Raw genomic sequence first — 27,425 nt, 5'->3', positions numbered from 1 at the left:
AAAAGAAAGAAAGAAAGAAAAGAAAATGCTTTCCTGAAGTGATTTTGAGATTATCTGGGAGAAAGAGAACTTCCCATCACCTGCCCTGGAGATCATGGAACAGACCATGCGTCTTCTCTGGTTAGTGTTAAAGACTACTGGGCACCTAGCAGGTACCACACATTTTTAGGTTTCTCTGATGCCCCTCCCCTCAATTATGTACGGCCACCTGGTTCCTGCCCTCTCCATCCTCCTCCCTCTGGGCCAGACACTCCCGGGGGGGGGAGGGCTGCTGGGACTGAGCCATTTGTGGGCACCAATGGTCCCTGCTCGTAACTCGTGATTGATATATGTCATCTCTAAATAGTTAATAGTATCATCCCTGTTACACAGATGAGCCATCACCTGAGTCCCACACCTAACTGTGCCAGTTCTGTATGTTTGAGATACGAACCCTTTCTTCCCTCCATGTTCAAGAACACCTCCTCTGACTCATTCAATTCACGCTGCTGGGTTACTCGATGTGCTTGGCATTGATTTCCAAAGCCATGACTCTTTACAGACATTAAGCTGGGGGCTTCAGGAATGCAGAGGAGAGGAATGCCTCAGAGGGAAAGTTATCAAGAGCCGAGGCACAAACGGAAGGCCATGCATGATTCAGCCACAGGCGTGTTCTGTTGAGCTTAAAAGCTACTTTTCACTTAAGAATCAGCTGCCGTTATGAATAAATCAGGAAATTTTGCATCAAGGTCTAAACTTTTGGATTTCCTTGAAAATACAGATGGTCAGGCCATGATGGGCACGGCAGGCGCCTGCTGGAATTGGTCAGCTCTCCCTTTTACAGAGGGCCTGTGTTCGCCATTTTCCACAGACCTCACTGCTCCCTGCTGTCTTACCACAGGGGTCTAATCGTTTACATTCCCTGTCTGACCACTGAGTGTATAACCCTGACCTCTCTAAGATTAGTCTAAGCATTCTCTAGGCTGACAGGAAAGGGGAATTGAGAGAGTCCTGGGGGTCTTTGTAGAGACATTTGCATCTGAAGGCCCCATGAGGTCAGATAAAAGGAGTGGCGTGCTGGTAAGTGTGTGTATAGATTTTATCTGTTTATTACACAAAATTTACAGATTTACAAATAATAACACTCTCGTAAATATCCTTTATACATTCTATAGAGCCAACTCATTCTTGCAGATGAATTTATTTGTTGCCAAATTCTTGTATCCAAAACCAACCATCACTGCAATTTTGCCATCAGTTGACAAAAATAGACCAGGAATAAATGCAGGACAGCAATCCGACTCAGCAAAGGAGCCCCTCCCGTCTCGTCTCTGCAGAGCCGGCGTAGTTTCGACGGGAAGGCGTTGTTGACGTTAATGAGTCAGACGAAAGTAAAACAAGGAAGATGTGGGTCAGAACACCTTCAGAGATGATGTGAGCCACCTGTATGTTGCTTTGGGCAATAGCATTCGAAAGTGAAAGACCATTCCCTCAATTCTTAGGGCCACTCGCCATGTCTCAGCTACAGACTTGACCGACACACGCGCAAGGTTAATTTACATTATTAACATTTTATCCATCACACGCTTAAGGCTGGAACATCAAGGAAACAAGTCAAGCTGCCTTGTAGGGTTCCCCCATCCCTGTGGTGCCACGTCACCCCCGTGGGCATGACGACGCCTCGTACCCAGAGTCGGGAGGCGCGGAGGACCTCCCCTGTGTCTCTCCTAAGACAGACTACATGCATGTCACCTCAGGAGGCCAGAGGACAGTAAAATGTAGCAAAGTAAGGAAGTGATGAGGTTTTAGTATTTATTACTTTGGCTTTTAATATAATTTACTGAAATATTCCATCATTTAAAAGGAGTTTTAAATTTTTAATTAAAAGTTATCTTTAAATTAAAGTTTTAACTTTTTAATTTAAAGTTATCCTTAAATGGCTGTTTAACAGCCAGCTGGCCAAAGTCCCAAAAATGTAAGAAGGGGCTCGCACAAGGTAATGGGAGGGGCCTCCTGCCCATCACTGGGTGCAAGGGAAGCATCTAGAACCAGAGGAGAGAAGTCGAGAGTCCTGTGGGTATGAAGCAGGCATGCACGACGAAGCGTCGTTCCACACCGGCTCCCCAGTCTGCTTTAGCTCCTCATTTTCCTCAGCATCTGGCACCTCACTCCTGCCAGGCCCTTCCTCTGGTGACTTCCAGCCTGACTTCTTGCTCAGTCTCCATCTGACTCACCTGTCAGGGTCTGACCCTGAACAATGTCCCACAGGTGGGGACCTGAGTAACAAGGTGAGCAGAAACCTCACCCCCCCACCCCCACCCTTCCCTGCCAGGCCCCGACTAGCTGAATAGGACCAGCTGCAGACCCCCCTGCAGGAAGACAGGGGTTAAGTACACCCCGGGGGCCTAATCATCCCCATTCTGCAGATGCGGGACCCGAGGCTAGTGAGAACTGTTAGCAAGTCAAGGTCAACAGCGGCCAGGAGACAGGCAATGCCAACAGCCGGGCTTGTTGGCCTCCAAACCCACCTCCGTTCTGCAAAGCTTTCCTGCACATCCTGGAAACAGCTCCTGGAGCTGGCTTCATGCACCGTGGAAGCTCTTGGGTTTTAGTGCCCACGATTCTGGAATTCTATTTACGGCTGGCTCCCCTAATTAAAACTGACTTCACTAAAGAGATGGCCCACCACTTAGGAGGAGGGGCCATGCTGAATACGCGCTATCTTAGCAGCACTTAGAATTCCAGCTCATTGGCAGAGGAAGCGATCTTAAGAACTCCTTGGTCCAGGTTGCCCATTATACATATGGGGAAAACTGAGGCCTATGGTCATACAGCCATGACACCAGAGAAGCAAGGTTGGAACTCACGCATCTTCTCCCTCCACCAGTCCGAGTTGCTGGTGAATGACAAAAGCAGGTTTCCCCTCACCAGAAAGTCCCAGCCAGATGGGAAAACAGAGCAGAGAATATAGTCTCCTCATCTGGATTTGGGGGTGAGGCCAGAGGAAACTTCCTTCCAGGGCTGGGATCTTAGAGGTTCTTTGAGAAAGCAACAGCCTCCATGAGATGTTGTCATTATAAGTACTGCGGGAATGTGCAAAGACGCGGGGACACTGAGGCAAGAAGGCAGATCCTCAGGACCCCTCAGAGCCTGAGCGTCAAAAGGAAGACATTTGGGTTCTCAAACTTTCTCCTCTTTCACCTGGGCCCAAAGACCTCCTCTGGAGCAGGGATGACTTAACAGGACCTCCGAGAACTCGTGCTCCAGGGGCCAGGCAAGCAGGAAACTGGAGACTATCTGCTAAAGCCATGGTTCCAGCATCTTCCAGGCAGATGGGCTCTTCAAGAGGCTGCAGAGACCTCAATGCGGGTGTATGGAATGCGGGTAGACCTCCGCCTGGGGCCAAAGCTCAGAGCGAACCTGTCAAGCAGAGAGTAGAAAGTCTCTGTCTCTGCGGACTCTGAACTCAGGGACTCATATCTGAACTATAGGGACTGAAGTGAGGACTGCCAGACCCTGCCAACGCCCCCTTAATTTTCTGTCTCCTAAAGTCATGGCAGACTCATCTTCCTTGCCCCACAGGTTGGCCCAGGCTCTGCCATGTGCCCCGAGTCCCCAGGTCCAGCCTGACCCTCCCCCTCAATTACCTCCTGCTTTCTCCCAAAGGTGGCTTCTACCTGCCTTTCTGCCTCCTTAGCGCCTCATCCCAGAGGAGGGGTTCTGGAATCTTCTCCCAAGAAAGTCAGGATGGCAGAGATTCCAGATGGCTCCTGGTATCTGTATCCCCCCCCCCTTATGCCTAGTAACAGTACCCTTGAATTTTAGTGGAGCACAGGGCTCTCCAAATGAAAGCACCTGTTTCTTAGCCTCCCCCGCACGTAGGTATAGCCAGGTTCTGTCCAAAGGATGCTGGTGGATATGACAGGTGCCTTTTCCAGGCTTTGTATCCCCTTTCTCCCTTCCCTCTTGTAGGCCTGTGGTGGCTCTCCGTCATAGGCCATGTGGGAAAGGTCATTATCAAAGAGGCGGCAGAGCACCCAGAGAGGAGGAGCCTGGGACCCTGGATGACCTCTCGAAGCACAGCCGCCACCCCAGCCCTGGACCCCCCACATTGAGACTATCCTGAGCAACCAATCTACTTCCTAACCAGAAGGACTGGGTGGCCAAGGGGCCTGTGGAGGGGTCAGCCAACACACTGGGGTGTTCCGCTGGCAGAGATCCCTCTGGGGTGGAATGGAGCAGGTGAAAGGCTTTTACACCGGACCAGTTCTGCATCCCTTCAGGGACTGGGGGGTGGGGGTGGGACTTGGCAGGCAGTGCAGGAGGCAAGTTCCGACTCCCACTTAGAATGATTTATTTTTTCAGTCATTTAGGGCCTCCTAGGAATAGAACAGGCAGTTAGGTGCTGCCGACTCCCCTTACTACAAGAAGGAACCAGGGGCATTTGCCAAGGATATGTAGGATGGTAGTGTTTTTAGGTGTCTTCTGATGCTCCTATTATTCTCTTATTTGAACAGCCCAAGGCCCCATGATGCTAAGACTCTCAACTCCTCTCTATGATCCAAAGACCTTACATGACTGAGCTCCTGCCAACTTGGCTGATCTGATCTTTTACCCCTCCTGGCCACCCTCCCTCCCTCTGTTCCAGCCACATTGGCTTCCTTGGGGTTCTTTGCATATGCGGGATACACTCCCAACCTCAGGGCCTTTGCACCTGCTGTTCCCTCTACCTGGAATTCTCCTCCCCCTCATCTTTACATAGCTGTCTCCTTCTCACGAACTGAAATTGCACCTTCTCAGTGAGGCCTGTCCTCTCTGGCCTCCCGCTCTAATTTAGCCACAACCCCCACTGTTCCCCACTCTTACAATCAGGCCTTCTCAACCTATTGCCTTATTTCATTTTCTTCAGATACATATCACTAGCCAAATGCTCTTGTTGCTGCATTTGTTGGCTTGTTTGTTTTCTGTCCCCCTTCTCCACCAGAATGGAAGCTCCATGAGGACAAGGACCTTGCCCATCGTACCTGGCCACATTTCCCAAGATCCACACATGGCCTGGCACGTAGTAAGGACTTAATAAACACCAGCTGAATGAGTAGATTAAGCCCGCAGTTCTGCGTGTGTGCCTTTAAAAGGCCACAGTTATACTATTCTCTATTCTCTAAGCTCTATTCTCTAAGCTTCCAAGACTCTAAGATCCTGCTACTCTGACCTCATGCGATTCCGTAACTGCATGTTTTTGAAATTCCCATGAGCTGGGACTTGAAGTCCAGTGAAACTCTGCTTTAGGAAGACACAACTCCAGGAAAACAGCTCCCTTACGAAGACAAGACAAAACGGACAGTGTCCAGGCACTGTAACATGGTCAGGAGGAGGAGAAAAACACCCTCTTGGAAAGGGAAAGTACATGGAGTAAACCCTGAACGGATTTGCTCAGGATATGCTGAGTCCTTTCCGAGTCCTGTGTCCTCTTACCTTCTCTTCTGGAACTGCTGGTCTATCTCTGCCAAGGACTGGCCTTTTGTTTCAGGGACAAATGCATAGATGAAGCCCAGGCCGAGGACAGCAGTCAGCCCATAGAGCAGGAAGGTCCAGGACAAGCCGATGGCACCTGGGAACAGGAGAGCAGAAGCGTGAGCAGGGGCGCAGCTTGGGCCTAATGGCTGGTTCCAGGGTGAGCAACGCCAATCAGTTCACCCAAAGCACATTCTCCAGATGTTCGATGTGCAGAATTACGACAACAAGCTGTCAGATAAGCCCCTTAAAGCAGGAGCCTGATTGGCTATCCCAGAGGCAGGCAAAGGGCCAGGGCCCAGACCCGCAAACACAGGCGTGGGCATCGGGTTGGTATGGGAAAAGTCACCTACCTCTCAGACACTCACCAGACTAAGGTCATAATCTGAAACCATGAATGGAGGGGGCAACAGCATTCACTTCAACAGCAGCATAACTACAGGACCCCGCCTCGGCCAAGCCCAGCCCCGAAACTAAAACCAAACTGGTTATTGGGTGAATGAAGTGACAGTCCAGGGAACAGAGTTTCAGCCCGTGTAGCTTGTGTCTGACTCCCAGCCGGCTCCCAAGCCCTCGCCTCTTCCAGGAGCCTCGGGTGAAGGCCCAGGACGACCCCGGCTCCTGTGAAGTCCGGCAGCCCAGGGCAGAGAAGGGCTTTGCTGAGGCAGAAGCACAGATAACCTTTCAGAGTCATGGCCATTCTCACCTGTAGAGGTCGTGGCCTCTGAGCACCCTCCCCTGACCAGGCAGGTCTCCACTTCATCCTCACACCAGCGGGGAGAGAGCTAGATTGGAAGTGAGCGGGGCTCACTCCCCGGGGGGGCTTGGGAAAGACGGGCGGCCTCATGTGAGAAATGGGCATGGGAAGGGTCTGGTACCATTCTAGTAAGCCCCTCCCTCCTCTTTCCTTCCCTCCTTCCCCCTCCCTCTCTCCCTTTCTTCCTCATTTACTCCACTTAAAGGGGAGGCTTGAAGACTGAGGCAACAGGAAGAAGCTTGGCTTCCCTAAGACGGGGTTGGGGGGGTGGGGCTGGGACACAAGCACAGTGGACATGAACTTGTACCAGGCTTTCCCACAGCCCACGGAGGGGCGGAGGCTGGAGGTGGGGGGGGTGGTGCTGTGCCTTTGAGGAGGAAATGCTTGGCTGCAGAAAATGGGGGCATAACTGAGCCCTAAGAACTTGTGTGCCTTGGGGCTCACAGGGAAGGAGCCTCTCCCACATTGGCTCCTTGGGCCAGGAGCATCTTAGCGACTCAGAGACCCTTTCCGGTGTTCTGGTCGGAGATCATTCCCACCGCACCCCACCATGGCTCAGACGGGGCTCCAATGCGAGGTAGGAAGAGAGAGCGTCACCCAGACTAGATATGAGATCAGAGCGTCACCCACACTAGATATGAGATCAGAGCGTCACCCACACTAGAAGTGTCCTGCCGGCAGGTGGACACGAGCCTGTTTGAGCCGGTTTAGAATAGAAAAGGTGGCGAAAAGCGGGCAGCCCAGTACCTGCTGGTCTCAGCCACATTCTCACCAGTGAGGGCAGGGACTACCGCCCACTGCTGGGCCTGGAGAATTTTACATTCCTCACAGTTTCATTTACAGAATCATTCTGCGGCTACAAGAAGGAAATTTTCAAAAACTCCCCTGCTTTAATGTGAGGGCTTTCGGGCTACAATAAAAACAATGGACGTCTGTGTGTGTGCATGCGCATGCACGTCTGTGCAAACGCGTGTGTTGTCGGGGAGGGACCACAGGTCCACGCTCGGGCCTTCAGACTCCCCCATCCCCCCACCGGGATTTTGTTCCCTCCCCTACTACACCAATCAGAGCCGGCTTCCAGACAGAGGCTCCTCCCCTCCTTCAACTTAGACTCCCAGGCTGTCAATCAAATCAGCCCCCTCATTGATGGGGCCTGGAATTATCAGGGATCGAAGCCTCGAGGGTCATGTCTTTCCTTGTCTTTGTCTGCCAGCCTCTGTCCCCACTTTGCTGATACTAGCACCCCCTTTTCCTTCAAGGAACCATCTCCCCCACATCTGTCCACATGGTTGGGTGAAGCTGACCCCCACCCACCCTGACTCCAGGGGCTGGTATATTCCCCAGGCCTGAGCATCAGAATCTTGCCACCTTCCAGCTGCGGATGGCCATGCAACCTTGCTGAGCCAAGAAGAGCCCACCCAGGCCACTGTTCCTGGAACAGAAGAACCTGGACCATGGACTTAGGTCAGAGGACTCACCGATGAGGTCAAGGAAGGAGAGGCTGACAAGGAGGTTGGTCGCCCAGTTGAAGCTGTTGCAGAAGGCGAAGGCTCTGCCTCGGATCTCCACGGGATAGATCTCACTCAGGACAAGCCAGGTCACTAGGACAGGAACGCAGGGAGGACTCATGGGCTGGGGTGGGAACCGGGGCCTGGCACCCATGGTCCAGCGGGCAGCCCCCCAACAATGTGACTCATCAGAATCTCAGGCCCCGGGACACCCAGTCCTCCCCCGGCCTCCCCCACACCGCTGAAGAAACCTTTTCTCCGTCTCTCCCTCCCTCCCTTCTTTTTTAAGATTTTATTTATTTGACAGAGAGAGAGAGCACAAGCAGGAGAAACAGCAGCAGGCAGCAGGAGAGGGAGAAGCAGACTCCCTGCTGAGCAGAGAGCCCAATGTGGGGCTCAATGCCAGGACCCTGGGATTATGACCTGAGTAGAAGGGAGACACGGAACCCACTGAGCCATGCAGGTGCCCCCAGAACCCCTTCCGAGTAAACCCGTTGAGTGTTCTACCCAGGGGCAAACTCAAGTTTCATGAAGCCTGAAACTTAAATAATTAGGGACCCTTTATAAGAAAACTAAAGTCTACGAACAGGAAATTAGGCCCGTGGAAGGAGTGCCCGCATCAGCAAGGAGCCCTAAAGTGTAAGCTTCCCTAGCATTTCGGTCGAGCCACCTCCAGTGTCCCTCTGAGACTCTGACCGACAGGGTCCCTGACCTTCCCGCTGGTGGGGGTGGGGGGGCTGCAGAGTCACTCCCAGAGATCACCTGCCTACCTGGTCCAAACCCGAAGGAGAAGGCGCTCACGAAGACCATCATGCAGACCAGCGCAGCCCAGTGCAGTGCGGCGCGCTCCGGGGCGGAGGGGGACGTGGGGGTAGCGGTGCCCAAAACAGGCCACGGAGGGGCTGTGAGGGTCTTGATTTTCTTAGAGGCTGGCAAGCCTGGCTCCCCTGGGCTCTGGCGGGTCGTTGGTGGGGGGTGTGGAGTGACAGGCCTCTGGGGCAGGCTCGAGTCTCCAGGGAGGCCAGACGGCCCACTGGCGTTGGGCGCAGCCAGGCAGCCTGGACCGGAGTCCATGGGTACAGCCAAGCTCACAAGGCCGATGCCACTGACCGAGAGGGCCATGAGGGCACAGCCAGCCAGTAACAGCGCCCTGCGGCCCGCTCGGTCCACCAGCCCCAGTGCCATCAGTGTAGCCACCACCTTCATGGCGCCGAGCCCCACGGAAGCCAGCACGGCGGAGGAGGCCCCACGGAAGCCGACCGAGTGGAAGACGGTGGAGGCGTAGCATAGCACATTGGGCTGCCCGGTTAGCTGCTGGAAGATCACCAGTCCCAGGCCCACCACGGTCCGGCCTCGCATGTTATCCCGGGCCCTGAAGAGGTCCAGAAGGGAGTAGCTCGGCCTCGCCAGCTTGGGGGCCTCACTTCCCTGGAGAGGAATGAGGTCTCTGCAGGGTGCAGCCTCCGTGGTACCAGCAGGGAGACAGGAGAGGCTGAGGGACTGCAGCAGAGCAGGAGCCACGGCCCAGCCGAACATATGCCTCCACCCCCCGGGGACACCAGCCAGGGCATAGTTGAGTGCATAGGACAACAGAATCCCCAGGGTGATGCCGGCCTCATAGAGGGACACCAGCACTCCCCGCTGCCGTGGCCCCACCAGCTCCGCCACATAAATACAGCAGGCCATGGAGGAGAGGGAGATGGCAAAGCCAGCCACCAGGCGGCCCAGGACCAGCCAGGCCAGGGACCCAGCCAGGCCCAGGCTCACACTGCCTGCCAGGAGCACTGCATTGCTGCCGAGGATGGCTTGTTTCCTGCCGTAGCGGTCGATGAGGACGCCCCCCACCAGGGAGGCCAGGAGAGCCCCCAGGAGCAGGCTGCCCACCAGGAGCTCCTGCTCCAAGCAGGATAGCCCAAAGTCAAGCTGCAGGGGCAGCAGGGCGCCTGATATGACCGCCAGTTCGTAACCAAAGGTCAAGCCACCCAGTAGAGACACAGAGGCACACAGGGGCAGGAGCAGTTGAGGACGGCCTGGAAAACAAAAGCAACAGGAGCAGAGTTCAGGATGGTTCCTTGCCACAGCATCCATCCCTGGACTTTCCCTCCATCTGTCAAGCCCTCCTGTCTCCATCCAGCTACCCACTCTGTTCCCCTGTCCATTCACCTATTGATCTATCCATCTCTCATCCACCCATCCACTCCTTCCTTCCTCCACCCGCCTCTCCACCCAACTACTGTCATTCATCTCTCTACCCACTGATCCACCCACCCACCCATCCATCCTTCCACTCCTCCCTTCATCCCTCCATCCGTCCATCACTTCACCTGGTCACTGACCCACTCCATCCACTCATTCACTCTTCCACCTACTCCGGCATGCGTTCATGCATCCATCCATTCACCCATTGTCTAGCCATCCTCTTCATTCTTCATCCATCTCCTCCATTCCTCCATCCCTCCATCCATCCACTCCACCCATTTATCCAGCCATCCACCAGCCCATGCACACATTCATGCATCCATCACTTGTCCTCCATCCATCCATCCATCCATCCATCCACTCCATCTCATCACCCATCCACCCCCCCTTCGTCCATCCATTGGCTCCAGCTAGCACACACTCATCCATCCATTCGTCCATTCAAATACTCTGAAATTCACCATTCATCTGGTTTCTTGATGCATCTCCCCAAAATACAGCCATTCAGCCACCAGTCTTTGTATTCCATCCCCTGTGTCCCCATCCACACACTTGCCCATCCTTCCATGCATCCGCCCATCCAGTCATTCAAAAACTTACTTATCTGGCATCTACAACATGCCAGACAGTGTTCTTGGAGCTGGCAATACAGTGGTGTTGCCAAGCACCTGATATTCTAGTAGGAAAAGGCAGACAATAAGTAAATCTATATATAACTTCAGGTGGTAATAGATGGCATTCTGAAAAGCAGGGAAAGTGGATTTGAAAAGGATGGAGAAGTTCTGGGTTAAATAGGGTAGTCAGTTAAGACCTCTCAAAGAGAGAAGATTTGAGCAGAGATCTGAATTGAGTGAGAGTGAGTGAAAGCCATGTAAAATCTGGGAGAAGAACATTCTAGACAGAAGGAACAGCAAAAACAAAGGCCCTGAGGCAAGAAAGTTTTTGGTATGTTTGAACAATAACCACTAATATTAATAGCCAGTGCATACAGGACACGAAGTGCCAGGCCCTGGTTTAAGAACTTTACACACATTTACTCATTTAATTCTTTTTTGTTGTTGTTAAGATTTTATTTATTTGTCCGAGAGAGAGAGCAGGGAGCTCGATGTGGGGCTCGACCCAGGACCGTGGGATCATGATCTGAGCCAAAGGCAGACGCTTAAAAACTGAGCCACCCAGGCGCCCCAACAAAGAATTTCACATAAAGGGCCCCCTCAGGTGATTCAAGGGAAATGTGTGCTTCTTTTTTGAAAGCCTGGGAGTTGCAGGCAGCTTGGTAGGTGACAGCAGCCAGCGAAGTAGAGAAGAGGTGACAGGAGGCTCCGGGGCTGGAGGTGATTTCAAAAGGGAGGGCAGGGAAAGGCCAGGTCTGACTGGTTCCATGTGCTTATGAGTCACAACCATCAATCAATGTTGTCCAGGAAAAGCTGCCTCTTCAAATCCCCTGGAGGAGAACAGATGAGCAAGCAGCCCAATGCAGGATTCCGTCCCAGAACCCTGGGATCATGACCTGAGCCAAAGGCAGACATTCAATTGACTAAGCCACCACGGTGTCCCTACCCATTTCCTTTTTACAACAACCCTAAAACACATTATTATTAGCATCATCATCCAAGGCTCAGAGATGTTAAGAAACTTTCTTATGGTCACACAGCAAGTGCGTGACTGATGCAGCTGGAGAGTGCTGGCTTTTAATCACTGTGTTTTCAGTAAGGTCAGGGTGGCCAGAACCATAGGAGATAATGAGGCAGAAGTAGGTAGGGGCCAGGTCACATGGAACTTTTTAGGTCATGAAGAAAATAATGAATTTCATTCTCAGTGGATGGAAGCAAGTGTTGGGAGGCTTGAACTGGGCAGAGGGCGTGGTCACCAGCACATATGGCTCCTGAGCACTTAACATGGGCTCACGTGATGAAGGAACTGAATTTAAAATTGTATTTAATTTTCATGAATTGAAATGTAAAAACAGCCACATGTGGCTTGCAGCCCCCATACTGGCAATGCCGGTACAGGTTACTCTTAATGCTTAATTCCCATACTTGCCCTTACATACTTCTAGAAGCATCTAGATTAATAAAGCAGTATCTATCTCACTTACACCCATCCTGGGCCTGACAAGAACATTCATAATACTGCAGCCAGATTCACTGAGTGTTTTCTCTGAATCAGGCACTGCTTTGAGCACTTGAAGTGCAATAACATCTTTAATTTAATATAACTTCATGGAGTGAGCTTTTGAATTATTTATAAATGAACAAACGGACCGCCAGAGGTGAAGTGGCTTGTCTAAGGTCAAAAGTAGCAAGGAGCTGAACCTAGATTCAAAGCCAGGCAGTCTGGTGCCACAATCCGCCCCCTTAACCACCCCATTTCCAGACCTTGGCATAGTATGACTTAGCGCTGGCTTCTCCTACCTCTCCCTCTCCCCGTGTCTGTTAGGCGATTTTTGTGTAGGGGGAGGAGTTTCGTGGGTGGAAGGCTCGGTGCCCATTTCTGCTCACCCTTCTCCCTCCCACCCCGCCCTCCTGGGTACTCAGCCCCTCCTTTCTCTAGCTGGCCGTGTGCTTCCTGTTCAGGACCATCAGTGAGACCCTAGGAAGATGAGGGGGTCCTGCCCTGTCTTCACCTCCCTTTGCCCCTTCTCCCTCGGTTCCTGGAGCTTGCTGCCAGAAGGGAAGGTTCCTTGAAGCCATGTGAGGCAATTAAGTGAAAACAGAATTTGTTTGCCATTTCCTCAGTTCCTCTGGAGCTGAAAGGAAACCCAGCCAAGGGGCTCAGAGGCCAAGTTGACTGTCCACAGGTCCTGCTGGAAAATGCACCGGGGCAGATTCAGGTCACAGTGGTTAAGAGCGGAGGAGCAAAAAGAATAGTGAAATAAAATAGTAATAATAACCGGCGCCATTTACGGCGCAGCTCCCCTGTGCAAAGACTTTAGTCTCTCAACTCATCTTTGTAACAACCCCAACAGCGAACCAACAGTGTCTCATACAACGAAGAAGGACAGCCCCCAAGGAGTCAGGGTCATTAGAAAGACTAGGGAAGCACATTCCCTTCCTTACGCTTTCCTGGCTCCCACGACCTCTGCTAAGTCCTAACTCCTTCTCATGTCCTCCCAGGCCCTACCTGAGGGGGGGGGGCCGGGCCGCAGCCCAGCTCCTCAGTCACTTCCCCTCCCCCAACTCTGTCCCCACTTTCCCTCCCCCTCAATCCCCCCACCCCCGACTTGTTCCCAGCACACACCATCCATTTTCATGTCCCTCTGCCCTCCCCTGCACCCCCTGTGCCCCCCCCAGGCCCACTCATCCTCCCCAGCCCCAGCTCGCGGTCACCTCCCCGAAGGGCCTGGGGTTATACATCTCTGTTCTCTGGCATCCCCCGCCCTCTGTTGGGGCACTGCCTTTCCCTGTGCTTTGTCTCTCAGTCTCCTGGTTTGGGTACAAAGGACCGCCCCCACCTCCACCCCCACTGCCTAGCTCCAGGGCCATGTCCCTGACCCAGATCTGGCCAACCAGCAGGTTCCCAGGCCCTGGGAAGCGATGAAAGCCACGTGGCTGACTTTGGGTCAATGTGTTTGCTCCCCAAAGGCACTAAGCTGGTAGTTTACCTGCCTGGGGCCGCTTGGGGCCATCTTCTCCCTGGGGGGTCCCTGACAACACTGTCCAAGCCCCAGCTCCTGAATCCACGGACTTCTCAGTAACTAAGAAATATCCCTTTTTACTTTGGTCCTAATTTTTGCTTTTCTTTTCTCTCTTCTCTCCTCTCCTCTCCCCTCCTCTTCTCTCTTTTTTTTTGCTTAAGGTAAACCAGGGGCGGCCCTGGCTAATTCCTCCAAGCCACCCTTTCCCCATCTCACCAACTCGGCCTCCCCCCTTCACTGGCTGACACCATCTCAAGTTTGCTGCCGAGTCTTCCTCATTAAACCGGGCGGGGCAGCGATGGAGACTTCCTGTCTGTGCCTCCTGAGCCCCAGCCCTGTCCTGATGCCCCAGAGGGGCTCCGTAAGGTTTCCGCCTCATGAACCGAGGACTGAGTTGGGGGACTAGGGAGGTGTCAGCACGTGGCCTCCCAGGGGCCATGTCAGATACACTTGAACCTGGCAGAAAGCTGTGAGAGCCCTCCCCCTCCACTCCTCTCTTTTCCTCTGGTCTTGGCTCAAATATCACCTTCTAGGGAGGCCTTCTCTGGCCTAAAAAGACCAAGCTCCCCATCACACCCGGCACTTCTAATGCCCATCCCTGCTGGTTTTCCTCCAAGGTACTTCTCACGTCTGAAAGAACTATATGTCTCCCATATTTATTGTTCTCTCCAACCAGAATGTTGACCCCAAAGGAATAGGAATTTTTTTGTGTGTGTCCTTAGCTGTCTGCCCCCTGCTGAGGACACTTCCTGGCCCTCAGTAAATACTTGTTGAATAAACAGAAGATTGGATGAAGGGGCTCTGGGGGCTTAGGGAAGCCAGAGAGGAAGGGTTATGGCTCTTGAGACAGAGGTCTCTTTGGAGAGGTCTAGGGCCTGGAAGGGGCCAGACTCCACAGGAAGTAGAGTGAATCCTGGCCCCCCAAATAGGGCCCAGCCTGGGTTTGGGAACTGCTCCCCCTTTCTATTAATGATCTGTCTAGGGCACCTGGGTGGCTCTGTCAGTTAAATGTCTGACTCCTGGTCATGACCTCAGGGTTGTGAGATCCAGCCCCACAACAGGTTCTGCATTGAGCTTGGAGCCTGCTTAAGATTCCTCTCTCCCTTCCCTCTGCCTCTCCCCCAGCTCTCACACGGGCGTGCATGCACGCACACACACGTGCGTGCTCTCTCTCTCTCTCCCTTTCTAAACAAACCAACAAAAGGTTGTATGTGAAGTTGTCTCACACTGGAGAAAATCCCTTAATCCTCTAAGCCCCTCACTGCAGAGGACAGAGCTTCCCAGGGAGAGAATCAGGGAGCAAGGGAAGGGGAAAGAAGTCAGGTTTTGGAGGTTTGGATGTATCACCAGCTGTAAGTCCAGGGAGCCTCTTGTTGGTGACACCAGAACAGTCTCCCCACCAGAAGTCACAATGCATTGGGTCCCTTCCCTGCCAGAGAGCTGCGACGGCTCTCCCTCAGGTTCCAGGGAGAAACGAGAGTGACACTGAACTCTGCTACTATCCTCAGCCAGAGGGCTGGCTTCCAAATGTCCCAACATGGCTAATACTCCCAGAGCACTCACCACAGCCAGCCTGCCTCTCCTACGGGAAGCCGTATCTGCATCAGCTGACTTAATTCCTACAGCAAACCTGTGACCCAGGCATGGCTGTCATTCCCATTTTACGGATGAAGTAACTGAGGCACAGAGAGGTGAAGACACTGTCCAAGGTGACAGTTTGTAAATGACAGAGCAGGGACTGGACTGCTACCTTATATGCCTACCTATCTTGTAGCCACTGTTAGCTATTAGGATTCTCCACAGAATAATCCAGACTGAATCTCTAAAACACAATTCAGGTCATGTCCCACAATAGATGTGGTAAAAAAAAAAAAAAAAAAAAAAAAAAGGAAAAGAAACAGAAAAGCTCGCATGCGCAGACCATTTGCCACATGTAGGTGGTGAGCCCAGCCCTTTTGCTCATTTGCTCCCGTCATTCTCTCTGCAGCCTTGTGATGGCATCTTTTATGGGGGGCGGGGTCGTTTCACAGATAAGGAAGCTGAGAGTCAGAGAAGTAGACTAGACGGTGCACCTGGAAGTGGGAGGATGGGGGCTGGAATCCAGGTCTACACCCGGGGCCCAATCCTGGAGAAAGGGAGCCTGGGAAAGCAGCTGGGATGATGGGGAGGACAGAACCTAGGACCAGTTCGTCTGTACCTCCCTCCCCCGCTTCCACCCACCCCCAGCTCTGCCCTCAGAAGATGCTCAGTCAACAGCCACTGGATTAACTTAGGAGGCAGCAAAGGGAACGCAGGGGCAGGTGTGAGGGTCCAAGGTTAAGCTAGTGATCTTGGGAGGACCTCTCTGGGCCTGTGTTTCCCTCAGGCTCTGGGGCAGTGCACCTTGAGGGTTATGAGCATATACTTTGGAGTCCGAGCTGGAGTTGGTGACCAGTTGTACCATGACTGTGCAGGAGAGGCTGGGTGGTACAGTGGTTGGGAATGCAGACTGAAGCTAGAGCGCTGGGCTTCTGTCCCAGCTTTTCTATGCCATAGCTGTGTGACCTTGGGCAGCTCATCAACCTCTCTGTCACCATCTACAAATTTGGGTAATAGTAATATCTACCTTATATGCCTACATATCTTGTAGCCACTGTTAGCTATTAGGATTCTCCACAGAATAATCCAGACTGAATTTCTAAAACACAATTCAGGTCATGTCCCACCCCAGCTTAAACCTCTTCTCCAGCTTCCTATGTCATTTGGAATAAAACCCAAACTTCTCGCCATGGCCTACAAAGTTCTCACAATCTAGCCCTTGCCTAACTCTCTGACCTCCCTCCCACCCTTGTCCCCTTGCCCACTGTGCTCCAGTCACACTGGCCGGACCACACCAGCCCACTGGTGCCTCAGGGCCTTTGCATGTGCTATCCCTGCCCTCTTGTTACTCTTTCTCTAGACTGTAGCACACCTACTTCTGAGTGATGCCTCCGCCCCAGTGCCTCCTACCCTGGGAGACGTTCAGGACCCACGTAGCTAAAGAAGCTGCTTCCCTCAACATTTTCACACCACCTCGTTTTTTGTATTCCTCAGCATCTTATCACTCTTGGAGATTATTTCATTCATTTACTCCTGTCCAGCTTCTCAACTGGAATGTCAGCCCCACGGAAGACAGGGCTGTCATCAGCTTTGGTCACCACTGAGTCCCCAACCCCTGCCACACAGCAGAAGGATGAACGACTGATGACTGAATGAGGCTAGGGATCCAGAGAGAGAAATGGAAATCCCAGTTTCCTGTAGCAGCAAAGCAATACCCTATTCTCCCCGCCACCTCCCCTCCCAGTTGTGGATTCTAATCTTCAGTTTCCCCACATCCAATACGTCCAAAGCAGAGGTTTTGTCTGTGTTGTTCATGGCAGCCTCCCGAGGCCTGGCAACAGAAGTGTGCAGCAAACGGATTCATCAAGTTGCTCGTTTTGGAGCCTCTGTTCCTTTATCTGCCCAATCGGAGCATTTTCCCCTGCAGGGGGGAGGCGGGGAGAGGCTGCAGGACTTGAATTGGTCGGGAGAGGGCCTGCCCGGAGTTCGCGCTCAGTGTCAAGTCCAGAGCACTCCCGGCTCACTTTTTTCTGGGCAGAAAGGAACAGGGAAGGAAGTGCGCTCGCGTCCCCTACCAGCGCCCAGCCAGGGCCCGCTGTCCCCACCCGACTGGGTCTGGCGGGGGCGGGGGCGGGGGCCGGCGCGCGGCTGGGGTCGCAGGGGCTCCCCCGCGTGCAGCCCCCCGAGCTCCACTTACCCATGGCGAGCACGACTCCCGCGCGAGCTGGGGGCGCTGGGGCCGGCGCGCATCCCCCCGCCGGAGTCCCCGCCTCGGCCGCCAACAAACTTTCCGGCCCGCCTCCCGCCTCCGTCCCTCCTCCCAGCCCGCCCGCCGGTTGCGCTGCCGCCACGTAGGCCAACTCGGGCCCCCTGTGCGGGGAGGCGGGACGAGGGGAGCCAGGGACCGCCCCGGGCCTGGCTGGGGGTCCCCGCCCACTGACCTCCTCTTGGTCCCCGTCCACCGTCATCCCTGTTGTGGGGATCCCCACACGCTGCCCTCTGCTGTGCTCCCCACAGGAAAGAGCACCCTCGGTCCCTGCTGGCCTCTCCAGCCCTTGTACAGACACACACTCACTCACACACACAATCACGTTTGCTGACCAACCAGGACACTCATATACCCGCTTCAGCCACGCAGACCCATTCCCCTGGACCACAGCGCCTTCACTGGACAATTGGGTTGGGACACCGCCGGAGGACCCACAGGCGCTGTGCTAGGTGGTGGGCTGGAAGGACAAGACATTCTTTGTTGTTCTTGTGGAGTTTGCCTTCTAGAGGGGGAAGCGCAGAAATATCTGACTAGTGGCGCCTGGGTGGCTCAGTGGGTTAAAGCCTCTGCCTTGGGCTCAGGTCATGATCTTAGGGTCCTGGGATGGAGTCCCGCATTGGGCTCTGTGCTCTGCTTTCCTTCCTCTCTCTCTGCCTGCCTCTCTGCATACTTGTGATTTCTGTTTGTCAAATAAATAAAATCTTAAAAAAAAAAAAAAAGAGAGAGAGAGAGAGAGAAATATCTGACTAGTGGTGAAGGCGAGGCAGAGAAGAAAATCAGGCTGCTGGGGTGTACAGGCACAGGTCGCTGCCCCAGGTGGGGGTCTGGAAAGGCTGCTCTCTGCTGGGGGGGTGGGGATGTTTGAGCTGAGACCTGAGGTTCCAGGCGGAGGGAAGAGTGAAGGCAAGGGTGGTGCCCTGCCGCGGTGGAAGGAGCTTGTGGAGTCTATAAAGAAGAAGGGATGTGAAGCCACGGTGTCTGGAGCACAAGGTTTGGTGGGAAAAGTGCAGGGAAGTGTTGGCAAGGACCAGATCTTTTAAGACCTTGGGAAACCAGGGCCGGGAATGTGGATTTTATTCCCATGGACACAAGAAATAACTGGAGAGTTCTAGTAGGTTATAGACAGCAAGAGCAGAACTAGGGGAACCGAAGAGGAAGAGGCTGTTGGGAGTTGAGAGAGAGGTTGATTTGGACAAAGGGAATAGCAGCGAGGGTGGAGGAAAGTAGATCTGATGGCAAACAGACTCAAGGACTTAACCCCTGGGAGAGGAGAGGCTTGGGGCAGAGTTCTGTTCTGGGTGTGCGACAGTTAAGTTCTCATTAGGCATTCGTGTGAACATAGGCAAGCAATTCCATATATGAGCTCTAGAAAAAAACCAGACTGGGGACACCCCACTCATTCTCCTCAGGCAAAAATGCACTGATAAGGCCTGCATTCACATGGCCACAGGCTTGTCCAGCTTCTCGTGGCATGTTCACACGGACACACTGGTTCATGGGCATCGTGAGTCATGCTCTCACCCAGCGGGGATTGTGTGCCACAGACACATATAGCCCTCTTGGCAAAGAAGCACCACCAAGACCTTCTGAGCCAGGGGACCCTTGTACAGTTCTGAAAACAACACACCCAGATCCTCAGTAGGGCAATTTGAAAACAGGGCTCCAAAATTCTTTGTTTCTTCCCTTGAAATCTAAGTGGGCTTGCGACTGCTTCAACCAGTAGGTGGCACAGAGTTGCCATTGCTGACTCCTGAGGCTGCGGCACTGGGAACCCTGAGCCTCTAAAAAGTCCAACTACCTAGATGCTGCCATGCTGTGAAGAAGCCCAAGGCATAGAAGGGCCATGAGTGGACACGCCAGTGGGTGGTCCTCCTCTTGAAGTCATCCAGCCCTGCTTCCAGAACACGCCTTCAGATGATTCCAGCTCCTAGCCATCAAATCTTTCCAGCTGAGGCTCCAGACATTGTGGTGCAGAGACAAGCTGTCCCTATTGTTTCCAGTCTGGATTCCTAACCCGCAAATTCCAGGAGTATAATCAATGGGTGCTTTTCAGGTGCAAGGTTCTGGAGTAAATTGTTATGCAGCAATAATAATAGGAACAATAGATTATTAAGTGATAATTATACACTTTAAGTACTTTGCATGTATTAGCTCACTGTTAACCCTCACAACTGCTTCATGAGATGGTAACTATTACCATTTGCTCCTGTTTTATGAATGAGGAAACTGAGCCAAAGGGAGGTGAAGTAAGGGGCTTGCATAATAAGATCTGTTGTGCTCAAGGACACACACCAGGATGTAGCTGGGCGGGGAGTCAAGCCCACTTATGAGGAAATCGGGCTCTTCTCCATCCCGCTCTGTTGCCTTTCCGGGATGGAGAAGAGTCCAAGGGGGCCTCGTGGCCATTGTCACATGACAATTCCTCCTCCATCTGTGAGTATCCAGAATTGTCACCTGGATGTCTGTGAGTCCTTACTCAGCTATAGACCCCAAAAGTTAAAGCCAGAAATAGACAAGACCCCTTAATTCATGCTCTAACTGAAACCCATTGTTCTTATTCCTCATTGCACTTTCTTGTACTGATGAAGATGTTTCGCAATGACAGGAACATTCCAATCGCCAGGCCAGAAAAGCTCCAATAGCAAAGGAGTGTCTAGAAGACCACATCCCTTCTCTGCCCATGATCATGTACTGAACACATAACAACCCCCACTCGTGATCACACACTCCCTGCCAGGTGTCTTGCAGTAGCCCCCTGGTCCTCTCCTTATAAAACCCAGGTGTCTGTCTTGTGGGAGGAGAGGTCAGGTGTTAAGGTTTGAACCTGTCACCAACCATCCCACCGGCTGCCTGCATCCCAAATAAATTTCTCCCTTTCTCTTTCCCAAACCCTGGCCTCTTTGAGTTACCGGCTTCTCTCTTGAGGAGGAGGAGGAGGAGTTAATCTGCATTCATTTGACAACAGTGTTGGCAGACATAGCCAGGAGCTATGTTTCTGATCTGTCCAGCCCCTAGAGGATCCCAGGTTGGAACAGTGGGTCAGGGCAGTTGCTTACCCCTCGGTTTCCTGAGTTAGTGTGGCTAAGACAGATCGGTGATATGGGGGCCTAGTACACCAAGGCCTGGGCTGTTCCATTTCCATGAGATAACCTACAGAAGCTGTATGTTAGAAAGGGCATGAAGTCCCTAGATGTTCTCGATCTCTGTGGCTCACTTTAAATTCATGAGGATATGCAGGATTGCTATTGGGCTCTGTCCCTTCTAGAGAATAGAGCATCCCTCTTCACAAGTGAGAATGGAAATGATCTAATGGGTCCTTTCAGTAAGCGTCTTCAAAAATGGCTTCCCAAGAAGGTGGGCAGGACTGACCAACTTGTTTCTAATACAGCAAAAGTGAAGGATGTCATCTCAGAGATTAGGTTATAAAAGATGGTGATTTCCATCTCGCCCACCCTCTTCTGATCTGTCACTCACCCTCTCTGGCAAAGCCACCTGCCACATTGTGTGCTGCCCCACGGAAAGGCCCAAAAGGCAAGAACAGAGCATGGCCTTCAGGAAGTGCCACTCTTTAAATGGTCATACAAACATACAAAAAAGGAAAGTCCGTGACGATGCCAAAAAGAGATGTCAGAACTCATCAAAGTTGGGTTTCTCTCCTCTGAGAAGTCAAGGATGGCCTCCCTGAGGAAGTGACCCTTGAGCTGAGCCTGCAAAAATGTCTGGATGGGTCGAGGCAACAAAGGGAGGGAAGAGCACTTCTCTTTTGGGAAATAGCAGATGCAAAGGCCCTAACAAAAGAAGGAACTTGGTAAGAATGAGAGACTATGAAAAGGCAAAGGTGCTTGAAGATCAGAGAGCAAATGGGAACTTGACCAGAGATGAGCCTAGAAGAGAGACAGAAGGGTCCCATGTAGGACCTCGTGGGTCTTTAATCCTAAGCGCAATGGGGAGCCATTGAAAGGTTTTAAACTAGGTTTTCCTATGATAGAAGCAAGAACCACTCTGGCCACAGCGAGCCTGGGACTTGTAAATATGTTTGCACAGAGGATTTTCCAAAGGAGGGGTTCAGACAAATTTGGTAACCACGGAGATGGCTATGTGGTCACTAACAATTATGATAATGAAGGCACAAACTTGGGAAAGTAGGTGTTGTAAATAGAACTGGTTCTGGGTGAGCTCTGAGTAGTCTGGGCTGAGGAAAGCTGCTGGAAACCACATTGTGCCCACACAAAGGGTCTGATGCCTGAGAAGGTGGCATGGCCCCGGGTATGAATGGAATGCAGAGGCTGCAGAGCTGAGGGCTGGTGTCATAGCAACCCCTGGACGAAAGGGCCTTTCTTCAGTATTTCAAACAGGGTCCCAATGACGGGTTGGGGGGGGGGTGGCGGAATGAGCATATGAAGAGTGCCATCCATCCCCCAGGCACCCTCACAAGCAACATCTTAATATTTCACCTTACTAAACAATTCTAACGGTAAAACTAGAAATCTGAACCTTAAAGATATGATGCTCGTTTCTCCATCACACGGTGCATCAGGGACTTGAGGCTGCCTCCCCAGTGGCGACGCCTGGCTTCCTTCCTCCTTGCTTCCAGAGCAGGTGTCTGTCTGTACAGGCCCAAAATGCCAGATTCTCACTTTTCCAGCTGCCTCGGCGGCTAAAGCAAAGACGCATGGACCATTTGTGGCCAATGTCCTGTGGAGGAAGCCTGGTGGGTGGGAGACGAGGGACTTCCAGCAAGGGGTTTTCTCCCAAATCAAGAGAAGTGTATAGGATGTAGCCCCCTCCTCTTTGGCCAGATGATTTTGTGTTCTCCTTACACGTGTGGAACTTTGGTGGCCGTCTTGCGACCATAAGATGACAAGCGTAGGGGCCAAAGCTGAGGCTGATGAAGGGGATGAATACAGACATAAAGATAAAAAGACGGAAAGACCTTGGGTCCTGGAAATCATAAAGTGACTGAAGAACACTCGGGACCCCTTACTTCTTATAGTTTTGTTCTGTTGGATAATAAATGAGATTATTATTTATCCTAAATAAGCTTTTTAATTGACAAAACTGCTATTTGCCGCTTAAAATATCAAAACCGTGGCAGTACACTAATTGTCCTATTATAATTCCTCCACTATTTCCTTTTAGTGATATTTTCCCGAAGCTGTAGCTGAGTTCATGACTGCCCTGCTAAAGAATAGGTTTTCCAGGGGCGCCTGGGTGGCTCAGTGTGTTAAAGCCTCTGCCTTGGCTCAGGTTATGATCTCAGGGTCCTGGGATCAAGCCCACATTGGGCTATTTGCTCAGCACGGAGCCTGCTTCCCCCTCTCTCTCTGCCTGCCTCTCTGCCTACTTGGGATCTCTCTGTCAAACAAATAAGTCATTAAATCTTTAAAAAAAAGAAAAAAAGGAAAAAAAGACTTAAAAAAAAAAGAATAGGTTTTCCAGCTTCCTTCTTAGCTTCATGGGCCGTGTGACTGAGTTCCGGCCAATAGGATGTGAGTGGAAGTGACCTGTGGAACTCTGGATCGAGTTCTTAGCCGACTGTCGCAAATCTCATCTCTCTTCTTGCCAGCGAGGGGGCGGGGGCAACTGGACTAGATTCGGAGAAGGGAGCAACCAAGTTGAGGATGCCAGGTCCATACTTTTACATAAGAAAGAAAGATCTCTCATAATTAAGCCACTATCTGAGGTCACTTTTCATAGCAGCTTATCCTGCAGCCTAACTAATGCAGTCCCCAAACACCCAGCCGTTCAGTGGTGGTACAAGTCAGGGTTCTTGCTGTAAGCCACACAATCCGCCTTGCTCCTGTCTCTGAGCACTGGCAGCCAAGAATGGGGGAAGGGAGGGTCTTCTACAGTGCGTTGTGGCTCTGGTGTCGCCCTGGGGCACCGCCCTGTAGGGAGGCCCGTCCCCCTGAAGACTGGTTGGATGCTGGGAGCCTAATTTTAATGGCTGTTGTATTAAGCCCTCCATAAAGAATAACAGCTTTCATCTACGGAATACTTCTCACATGCCTGGCGTAGTTCTATGTGTTTTACCCCTGGTTCCTCATTTAATCCTCACAAAACCTCCCTGATGGATATTAATTACAATCTTATTTTTAGATGAGAAACTAAAGCACAGAGACTTGCTCTTCCCCAAACATGCCAGGCACACTTCTCCCCCAGGGCCTTTGCACTTGCTAGACCTTCTGCCTGGAATACTCTTCTTCCAGGCACCCACTCACCCACCCAACCACGCTCAAACGTCACCTGTCCACAGAAGCCTTCTCTTTTCGCAGAAGCCTTCTTAACCACCTCATGTAAGACTGTACCACTACCCACACCCCGCCGCCACTCTAACACCCATAGGGTGACCATATAATTTACCCCCCAAACTAGCACGCTCTTTAGAGTCCATTAGTAAACTATTTCCGGAAGGAGACAAAGAACTGGGAGGCGAGGCCACCAAGGCCAACCATCAGACGCAATCCTGCAGGAGAGAGCCCAGGAGGGCCAAGAAGAGTTTCTGACCGAGAGTTGCCGAGGACTTACGGAGATAGCCGAGGATGTGGGAGGCGGGGCCATTTCCACAGGCGGAAGTGCCGGCATTGGAGTGGCCGAAGAGGTCCGAAGGCTTACGGAGCGAACCGAACATCGCCGGGAGTTTCCGGGGAGAGCCGACGGGCCCCGAGCGGCGGCGCCGGGGCTCCGTCATGGCGGCCGCCGGGGGTGCTGCTCTCGGGAAGAACGAGGACCCGGCGCCGGAGGCCGAGGCGCTGGCCGCAGCTCGGGAGCGGAGCAGCCGGTTCTTGAGCGGCCTGGAGCTGGTGAAGCAGGGCGCCGAGGCGCGCGTGTTCCGCGGCCACTTCCAAGGCCGCGCGGCCGTGGTGAAGCACCGCTTCCCCAAGGGCTACCGGCATCCGGCGCTGGAGGCGCGGCTCGGCCGGCGGCGAACCGTGCAGGAGGCCCGGGCGCTGCTCCGCTGCCGCCGCGCAGGTGAGGCGGCCCGGCCCGGAGGCCTGGGGGGCCCGGAGGCCTGGGGGCCCCGGGGACGCGGGCGAGGGTCTCCCCCGAGCGCCGCGCCCCGTTTTGCCTCAGTTTCCTTTTTTATCCTCTGCGTGAACTTCTGCTGCGAAATGCCGTCCTTTCATCTCTCTCGTTAGTCATTCGTTCGTTCTTGAGGACCTGCGTTTCCTAGCAGGGGGAACCATTTGTGCTGGAGCCGTGGCTCCTGGTTCAGTTCCTAGGTCTGCTGCCCCTGACGGGGAGCATGCCCCGAGCCTTGGTTTCCCCGTTTGTACCCTTTCAGTGTTCGAGCATTATCTCCCCATTCATGATTATTTTTTAAGAGATTTTATTTGACAGAGAGACAGAGAGAGAAAGAGCACAAGCAGGCAGAGGGAGAGGGAGAGGCAGGCTCTCCGCCGAGCAGGGAGCCCCACGCGGGACTCGATCTTGAGATCCTGGGATCCCCAGCCCGTGGGAAGGCAGCTGCTTAACCGACTGAGCCACCCAGGCGCCCTCATTCATGACTTCTTAGATGTAATTACAGATTCTTGCGGTGGAGCGAGGCTCTCTGCGTTCAGATACCGACAGCACTGCTTCTTGCAGGCTTTCAACAAATTATTTAACCTCGCCCTCGGTTCCCTCACCTGTACATGGGAGTCACAGTATGTTTGGATGTATGGCTGGTACCTAGAGCTCGGCCCTTTTTAGGTTTCATGAAATCGTTTGTTACTGTTTCGTTAAAACCGTTGTACTCCGTCACAGTACGCCTTGTTCTCAGATGGGAAACTGAGGCTCAGAGAGGGAAGGTAACTGCCCAAGGTTACACAGCTCGTGAGTGACCCAGTCAGGCTGTCAGGCTCTCAGCCCATAAGCTCTGACTCAGAAACACTGGCTTTTGACTTTTCCATATCCTTTCTTTCTTTCATTAATATTCTTGAGGTAGCTGCTTTACACCAGAACATTGTTAGGTAGTGGGAGAGCTGGAGGAAATTCGGTAAGGACAAACAGACATATCTCTGCCCTTGGGTGGATTGAATGAAGTTATTTGTGTGTTCCTGTTTTCTGTGTTCACCCTCTCTAGAACGATCCCTCCATTAAGGAGGGATCATAGCTGCTTTGGTTCCTGCTGTATCCTCACTGATAAGTCTTCAGTATCTAGAATAGTGTGCTGGGCCTGATTGTCAAAAAAATACTCACTGAATCTTTGAATGTGATGAATTCTTTGAATTCTTGGAAGGATCATTCTCATGTTCTAGAATCAGAAACAAGCTAAGAGAATTGGTGTGACTTTTAGGTTATACAACTAATCAGGAAGGGAGGCAGGATTTGAACCCATCCTTTCTAACTGCAAAGGTGAATCTTTCAGCCAACATTGTTTGGCCCGTTTGTGTCCTTTTGAGGTAGAACGCACTCTGACTAAGCTTACCCTTCTGGCTCTTTGTTTTATTTTGTTTTGTTTTGTTTAGGGGATAAGTATGACAGATGAAATCCAATCATAAAGAGTGGAAAGGAGGAAGGCACTTTGGCACCACTAAACTAAGCTGTGGGGTGGCTTAAGGCACAATCCTACAGGGCACGAACAGGGGAAACTTCTTACTGACGTTGTACGGTTCTGCAGCTTTCCTCAATCTTTTTTTTTTGTTTTTGTTGTTTTTCCTGAAATAAGCAGATGTGCACGGTAAAAGTCTGGCTCAATCCTTGAAAATTAAACTTAACATTAAGAAAGAATCTAATCCAATAACCATTTCTGTCTTGACTGCAGGGATATGTGCTCCCGTTGTCTTTTTCGTAGACTATGCATCCAACTGCTTATACATGGAAGAAATCGAAGGCTCAGTGACTGTTCGAGATTATATTCAGTCTACTATGGAGACTGAAAAAACTCCTCAAAGCCTCCTTGGCTTAGCCAGGACAGTCGGGCAGGTTTTGGCTCGAATGCACGATGAAGACCTCATTCATGGTGATCTCACCACTTCGAACATGCTCCTGAAACCCCCCGTGGAGCAGCTGAACATCGTGCTTATAGACTTTGGACTCAGTTTCGTTTCAGCCCTTCCTGAAGATAAGGGGGTTGATCTCTACGTGCTAGAGAAAGCCTTCCTCAGTACCCACCCCAATACGGAGACTGTGTTTGAAGCCTTTCTGAAGAGCTACTCCACCTTCTCCAAAAAGTCCAGGCCAGTGCTAAAAAAATTAGATGAAGTGCGCCTGAGAGGAAGAAAGAGGTCCATGGTCGGGTAGAAGAGCCTGCTTGACAAGTGTGGACACTTGGGCCATTTATGTCAAAGTGAACTTGAAGGAGTGCTCTGAGTATGATGAGATTAGACTTAAATAAAGGTGTTGAGATATTTTTAAGCGCTGTCTGTGATCATGCTTGTTAAGTGTCATTATCATCGGCAGTTGACTGTTCTCAACAGCTTACTGTGTACAGAAGACATGCTCTAGGCAGAATTGGGTGTCTGGAAGAGATCTAGGACAGGCTTCCTCCAGCGGTGCCACGTGTATGCTGGGTACGTAGGCATGGCATTGCAGAACATCGAACCACACAGGGACAACGTTACTTGCTTTTCAGTCCTTCGGGTGGGACGAGGACAAAGCCCCAGCTGGTGATGGATGTCTCTCTCAGCCCTCCAATCCAGCATTTTCTGTTGGGTACATGGGATAGTCCTCTGGAAACCAATGTAGTGGGATGCTGCCCGCATTTTAAAAATGAAATAGATTCATAGACTAGAGAGTATCAGAGTGCATGACGTGTAAGTACTGTTTTAAAAAATTTGTTTCACAAGATGATACTGGAGAGGGAGACAGACCTAAGAGACTAAGTCTCAGGAAGCAAACTGAGGGTTGCTGGAGGGGAGCAGGGGTAGGAGGGATGGGGTGGCGGGTGATGCACACTGGGGGGGGGGCATGTGCTATGGTGAGTGCTGTGCATTGTGTAAGACTGATGAATCACAGACCTGTATCCCTGAAACAAATACTACTTTAGGTGTTAATTAAAAT

The 27,425-nt window shown here is 52.0% G+C and overlaps 2 protein-coding genes across 2 annotated transcripts; one reads left to right on the top strand and one right to left on the bottom strand.

The window, feature by feature from the left end:
- Positions 1-1,064: 1,064 nt before the first annotated feature.
- On the bottom strand, positions 1,065-17,422 carry SLC2A10 (solute carrier family 2 member 10; the record flags this gene model as incomplete). Its single annotated transcript, XM_082744775.1, is given in 6 exon segments — positions 1,065-3,399; positions 5,455-5,590; positions 7,729-7,851; positions 8,529-9,788; positions 17,370-17,407; positions 17,409-17,422. Coding segments are annotated over 6 exon segments (1,650 nt in total). The 3' UTR covers positions 1,065-3,320.
- A 6,552-nt stretch (positions 17,423-23,974) lies between these two features.
- Positions 23,975-26,780, top strand: TP53RK (TP53 regulating kinase). Its single transcript, XM_082744781.1, has 2 exons — positions 23,975-24,413; positions 26,188-26,780. The coding sequence occupies exons 1-2, from the start codon at positions 23,984-23,986 to the stop codon at positions 26,664-26,666; spliced, it is 909 nt and encodes a 302-aa protein (XP_082600907.1). The 5' UTR covers positions 23,975-23,983; the 3' UTR covers positions 26,667-26,780.
- The last annotated feature ends 645 nt before the right edge of the window (positions 26,781-27,425 follow it).

Source organism: Mustela nivalis (assembly GCF_964662115.1).
Source record: "Mustela nivalis genome assembly, chromosome: 8".
Taxonomy (NCBI): Eukaryota; Metazoa; Chordata; class Mammalia; order Carnivora; family Mustelidae; genus Mustela; species Mustela nivalis.
The sequence above is the reverse complement of the archived record's forward strand: the minus strand, read 5'-3'. Positions and strand labels throughout refer to the sequence as shown.